The sequence below is a fragment of the Quercus suber genome, unplaced genomic scaffold (genome assembly GCF_002906115.3).
Source record: "Quercus suber isolate HL8 unplaced genomic scaffold, Cork oak 2.0 scaffold_466, whole genome shotgun sequence".
Classification (NCBI taxonomy): Eukaryota; Viridiplantae; Streptophyta; class Magnoliopsida; order Fagales; family Fagaceae; genus Quercus; species Quercus suber.
Genome location: NW_027069917.1, coordinates 473048 through 479921, shown reverse-complemented (window position 1 = coordinate 479921; position 6874 = coordinate 473048). Strand labels below are relative to the sequence as shown.

Sequence of the window (6874 nt, the reverse complement as noted above, 5' to 3'; positions counted from 1 at the left end):
TGTTTTCCTTTTAAACCATTTTTTATTGGTGTCATTTTAGTATGAACTTATATGCCACTTCACAAATAACTAAAATCACTTTTTGGACCCCTTCTCCCATTAACAAGCACTAAATTGAATAGAGATGGTAGCTTGAAAGGAAACCCAAGCCCTTCAAATACAGGAGGCATTAATTAGAGATCATTTTGGCCATTGGATGGTAGTCATTTTCATAAATATAGTAGATTCCACTGGCGTTACTGCATAATTATAGGCTGTTAGGGATGGCTTAATTCTAGCTTGGAACATGGTTTTACCAATATATTTCTTGCAATAAACTCTCTTTAGGTATATAGTTTGCTAAATAATCATTCACAAATCCTGCCTTGTTATGACACTTTGGTTTTTGATTGCAGGGCATTACCAGCTAGGGATTGACATGTTAATGTGAAGCACATATATATATATATATAGAGAGAGAGAGAGAGCCACTAGGTGTGCTGATTGCTTAACTCCATTAAGCGGCCAACTTTTGTAGCCTTTTTGTATCCACTGGCATTATCCATGGTTTTGTATATTGACTTTGGGACACTCAAAGGTTGGCTACTTGTAGGCTTCTTTGAACAGTTTATTATGTATTACTTTTGTACCACCTCTACTTAATGATTGTGTCACCCTATCGGACTTCACCCTATCGGAATTATGTCCAAAGCAGATGTTGTTGGTGACTTTTCTTTGTCTCGCCTTTAAAATATTATCCATGATTGGTTTTCAACTAAAATTGCAGCTCAACTCGGTTGGCATTTGGGTGAGGTGAGAGGCCCTAATCAACTTATTGAACTTTCTATAGATGTAATAAGCATCATAGTTCTCAGAACCGGACCGGACCAGGAGGTCGGACCTTGAAAATTGTGAACCGTGATGAAAATTAGTTTTTTAAGCATAAATAACCGGGCATATGTGGCAATTCCGTGAACCCCTAAAACCGGGGTTGAACCATACAAACTGATCAAGAACCGTGCAGTCCAACCCCTTAGTAATTTTTTTTTTTTTTTTTATAAACACAATTTTATTCTACTTAATTAAATTATCCATCTCTTACAAGGAATAAAAAAAATTATAATTAAAATCATTCAAAGATATTCAATTTTACTTCAAAAATTAATCATAAATTTTAATATTTTCATGGTTATTATTTTATTTTATTAACTTTCTTATTTAATTATTAAATATATGCTTGAAAATCATTAAATTTCCCTCACATATATAGATATATTAGTCATTTTTGCTAGTTTTATAAATTCAATATCTATATTTAGGTTTTAATTAATTATTAAATTAATTATGATGTCATCACGGTTCGACCTTGGTTCGATCTCGGTTCAACCTCAAAAACCTTGAACCTCTCCTTTTTACGGTTCAATGAACGGTCTGGGTCTGAAAATCTTGCTAAGCATAAAATGGATCAAGTATTCAAGTGGGACCTTTAGACCTACTTTGACTATAGGCACAACGATAGACCCCTTATTACTGGTTAAGTTTTATAATTTAGACCTAGAAATGGGGCCATCAAGCTTGCTAGTGCATGCAGTATCTCAACTCTGATCTCACATTATATAAGCATATCCTAACTTGAACTAATGGATTCAAGAATGTGCCAAGGACGGAATTTTTTAAAAATTCTAGCCAGCAGTCTTTTGGTCTTTAAATCCCTGCCTGGCTGTAATTTTAAAAAGTTGCAGGTTTATATTGGTAAAAAATGATCATGTTAGAGCTGGCATTAGCTTTAGCTTTTAAGTTTTATGTACAATTTTTTAAAACTTCATTTTTTTTCTCATATTTTCTCACTATCAAATGCTGACAGATACAATGATTTATGTTGATGCTTTTGATGCTTTTGGGAGTGAACGGTGAATAACTTCTTAGTTTGGACACAAATCACTAATGATTATAAATTTATAATCCTTATGAAAGAAGTTCCGCAAACATTCACCACATCTTCATTTGCAAGATACAAAGCAGACAAAAATCATGAATTTTCTCTTAATCTAGCTGGCCCCAATCTAGAAAGCAAACATATAGCTCCTCCATCGTTACACCTTGACATTTTCCCAAACCATTATTTAGCCAGCTTGAGCTTCCATGATCCTCAACAGCAGATATAGTAACCAAAGTAGCAAACATTGCAAGCATATCTTGTCCCTGTTTAGTTTGTATTTATGTCTATATATTTCTCAAAGCGGATTGTGTCACAGTCATAGTGAACGAAAGTTTGAAGGTCTGAAATGTAGGCCAGGGAGGAGCAAGTGCTGATTGAACAGAGTGGCATACTCAAGTGGGTTCGTTAAAGAGGATCGTTGTCAAGATTGGATTTGGCATTATTGATATCAGAGAGTTTGTGGATTGATGATGGTAGATGAGAGAAATAAAAGATTTCTTATTAATAAAAATTTATTATTATTATTAGAGCATTCACATCCGAAAATTGCATCCCATCTTATTTTACCATCTCAAAAAACTACTTTATTAATTATACCATACCATTTTACATTACACAAAGCATCTTAAAAATCTATTTTTTTTCCAATTTTATTTAAATATTCTTTTTTATTCTTTTTCTTTTTTTTTTAATATTTCTCTTTTTCTCTTCCTTTTCCTCTCTTTCTCCCTCAACCTCTACCATCGGAACTATGCTGATCTCAAATCAAGCCAAAAACAAAAAATCACCATCAAAGCTACGCCAATCTCAAACCAAGCCCAAAAAAAAAAAANTTTTTTTTTTTTTTTTTTTTTTTTTTTTTTTTTTTTTTTTTTTCCTTCTGCTGTAAACTGGTGGTGGTGGTGGTAGTGGTGGTTGTGGCTGTGGCTGTGGCTGATGATGGAGGTGGTTGTGGATGTTTTTTGGGTTGTGAGATATATTATTTTATTGCAGTGGTTATAATATTTTATTATGATATTTATATTATTTTATTGTGTTGAAAGCTAAAATAGATTCACTATTGCAGCATGTGTGTAGATAAAATAGATAAAGTAACTTTTGGTAGAGCTAAATAGCTAAATTTTTTGCTCCACTACTGTGAATGCCCTAAGAGGATAGTATGTATATTGTAGGCGGACAAAAACACTTAAGCCCTCCTAGAATAGAGAGTTTATGTATGATGGCTCAATACAATTAATTTGTTAGAGAGTGGGTTTCCAAAGTCAACCTTGATGTGCTTATATGGTTTAACTTTTAAGTGAATGGAAAAACATTACATAAATTACAAGAAAGAAGTAGATTTTTAAATTAACACTTCCTTGGGTTAGGCCAAGGAACAATAGTTTATATAATATTCAAATCTTGGTTACAGGGTAGTGTTGCACATGGTCTATTTTCAATTTTTCATCCCTCTATCTAAAGGGGTTTCCTCTCCTTATATAGTTATTTGGATTGTATCCTAACCCTCCACTTGTACGGCTACTGATATTTCTTTGGATTCTTATCCCATTCTGCTGGAGGTAGTAGAATGTGCTGCAAATTGTGAAGGCACTGTTTAAGGGTCATTCTATCAATGTGGCCAACTAAGTTAGTGCAATGCATTGGATGTGGAGGTAATGGGTACTCTATCTGGATATTTCCCTTCTTCTTTGCTTGAACGTCTCTACCGCCTTCCTCAATATTTTGTCTTTTGGTCCAATGTGGCCTACTCGACGCCACTTGAGGAACACTCGCTCTTCGGGCAGTCGGCCTCTTCATCCTTTATTCTCGAGCTCTCATCTATGTATTGGGTCAGGACTAATGTGATGATGGACCCTTCCACCTTCCCGGACTGAGCTCAAGGGCTCTATTCCTTACTTAGATCTCCCCACTCCCCCCCCCCCACACACACACACATATATTTGTTGCTAATTTTCAAACTTGAAAAATGTTGTTAAATTTTTAAATTACTATATATATACTTGTTGCTAATTTTCAAACTTGAAAAATGTTGTTGAATTTTTAAATTACTATTTATTTAACAGTATAGTGTATGGTGTACCGTTCAAATTAATGATTCCAATTTCTAAACTATTGTGCATCGGACAAAGATTAAATTCAAGTTTTAAATTTTACCCCTCAAGAAAAAAAAAAAAAAATCGAGTTTTAATAATACCGCCAAATCTTAAAAAGAAAAAAGAAAAAAAATTAAGGAGATGTTTAGTAGAGTAGTTTGAATAATGTTGTTTATAATTTTTTTAAATACCTGTCAATGAAAAAATGTGTAAAAATATATATAATATTGTTTAAAATGTAAAAATATAAGTTTAAATTTGCCTAGCAAAGAGCTTAAAGTGTTGTTCGAATTTCGCCAAACTCAATTAACAAAGTTTTGTTAACACAAAACCCAAAAATCGTGGGCCGTACATGTATAATTTCTGTATGACTGATTTTTTCTAAATATTAACTCAATTAACAAAATTGAGTTTTTTGGTTTTTGAGTTAACAAACTCGGAAACGAGAAAAGCTTGTATTCAAGTTTATGAAATATGAGTTTTGTGGTAATACTGTAATTTTGCTCAGTAAATGGGTCTCACCCACATGTTAAGTCAAATCTGTGGCAGAGCAATATTGCCCAGCCTACGGCTACACCACTGTTCATTTTAGCTTTTATTTCTTTTCCCTCATTTCTCTTCACCTTCTCTTGGACCTTTGTGTTTCTCTCAGCCTCCATTGTTGTTGTTTCTGAAAGGTGAGATTGCGCTCTGAAATCTCCATGATCCGGTGAGTGTGATCATTAATCTCCCTCTTCTTCTTCCTCAACTCTCGGCCTTGCACGCCAACTTTACTCTCTTCCATTTGTCAGAGAAAGAAACAATGTCAGACTATTTCCGAGATGAAATTATCGTCCAAATCTTCTCACGCCTTCCTGTGAAGTCCCTCATCAGATTCAGGTGCGTTTCTAAGACTTGGTGCTCTCTAATTTCAAGCCATGACTTCATCAAAATGCACCTTAATCGGTCTCTCTCATCCACCAAAAGCCCACCTTACCTTATCTTTCGTCATTACGATGACAAAATGGAAAAAGAGCGGTTCACTCTGCTCTCTTCCAATGACCCATTCCCTGTCAACCATTTTTCCAAACACCTGGACTGCAAGTGGGTTTTTCGCGAACACAATCGCCGTGTTCTTGAGAAACAAATGAAAAAGAAAGGATTTTTCGCATACCCATCTGATTTCAAAGAATTGCACTTCCCATACAGGAGCTTTATGAAGCAAAAATTGTACATTGTTGGTTCATCTAACGGCCTAGTTTGTCTCTTGAATGATACTCCTGGTGACCAAACTGATCTTGTTGCACTTCTCTGGAACCCTTCTATTCGCAAATCCATATTCCTTCCGTGTCCTGGCGTTAAGTTTTATCCTAGCCTTCAACCTATGCAGTATCTTGGGTTCGGCTATGACCCCATAACTGACGATTACAAATTAGTGAGACTTGTGTATCTTTATGATTTGTTTGATCAATATTTGGACGGAAAAAAATATTTTCCTCTGTCTGACTTTCAGATTTATACGCTTAGAACCGGTGCTTGGCGCACTATTACCGGCCATAGTTGTCAGATTATTGCAGACCAGAGCTTTTCAGTGTTTTTGAATGGGTCGATCCACTGGTTCGGGCACACTCGAGAGCACAATGGTGATTTCCATAATGCTAATAGTGCGTCTCACAATGTGATCTTGTCATTCGATATAGGGGATGAGGATTTTCATGAAATAGCCGTGCCTAAGAGTTTGGAAGAAGTGCATAGATTCAATATGAAGGTTGCGGTGCTTGATGGGTTGCTTGCGCTTGTCCCATATAAGGATCAAGCTTTTGGCGGATTTTGCTCGGTGTGGGTGATGAAAGAGTATGGAGTAGCTGAAACTTGGACTAAGCTATTTAATATCAATTTTGGGAATGTGCTAGGCTTTACAATGAATGGTGAAGTTCTAGTAACTAAGTCTGGGAAATTGCGTATTTACGATCCCAATAGCCAAAGGACTTTGAATCCTCACATCCATGCCCAACCTGAGTCATTTTATTTTGATACTTATATGGAGAGTCTTGTTCTACTGAATGTGGAAGATGGAGTAGAGGAATCTTTAATTCCTCAGTTTGAATCTCTTTTCTATGGTCATTAACATCGGCATTCTGCAGCCTCTCACATGGGTTTACTGTCTTTCAATATTGGGGTAAGATTTAAGCAAGCAGGAAAAGGTAAGTTCTTGACAAACAAGTGCTGTAATTATTTTTAATAGTTGGTTACTTCTTTGCTTATCATTAAAAGATGTTTAGCTTCCCTGCAAATTTTCCCTTTTTGAATTTCTTACACTAATTTATAATTCTACGCCGAGAACCTTGTAGCTCAATTGGTCAACATTTCTTGATATTTTTAATGAATATATCCAAGGCTCAAATTCCCCTATACCCAACTCTCAAAATATTATTTAAAAAAAAAAAATTATAATTCTATGGTGGCTTGTGTACTTGAGTCATCCCCTTCTTTTTTATATGAAAAATTATTAAAATGAAGAAGAAAATCTCAGTTTTCAAAACCTTTTGATGTTTGGTTGTTGGTTGAATGTGTTATGTTCTTTTGAATGAGGTAAATGTGCTCATAATTGTTTGTCACTCCTTCCTCATTTACAATGCTGCCCTAGATGTGATTCTCTTGAATCTCCCTTACATTTTTTAAGGCAATGCTAATGGACACAATTGCCTCGGCATCAATTACAACCTGCAGACTTAGGGTTCGTTTGGTTCCCGTAAAATATTTTCTGAAAAATACCTATTTTTCGGAAAAAGAAAATATTTTCAAGTGTTTGGTTGTATTATGAAAATTGTTGTGGAAAATATTTTCATGTGTTTTGTTCTATTAGGAAAATGCTATTTTCCTA

At 34.9% G+C, this 6874-nt stretch overlaps 1 protein-coding gene across 1 annotated transcript; it reads left to right on the top strand.

Annotated features, from left to right (window-relative positions):
• Window positions 1-4585: 4585 nt before the first annotated feature.
• On the top strand, window positions 4586-6366 carry LOC112027501 (F-box/kelch-repeat protein At3g06240). Its single transcript, XM_024060163.2, has one exon. The coding sequence runs from the start codon at window positions 4814-4816 to the stop codon at window positions 6116-6118; it is 1305 nt and encodes a 434-aa protein (XP_023915931.1). The 5' UTR covers window positions 4586-4813; the 3' UTR covers window positions 6119-6366.
• The last annotated feature ends 508 nt before the right edge of the window (window positions 6367-6874 follow it).

What these genes read in the sequence shown, in the direction of transcription:
- LOC112027501 (XM_024060163.2), top strand. Translation starts at nt 4,814, where the DNA reads ATGTCAGACTATTTCCGAGATGAAATTATCGTCCAAATCTTCTCACGC.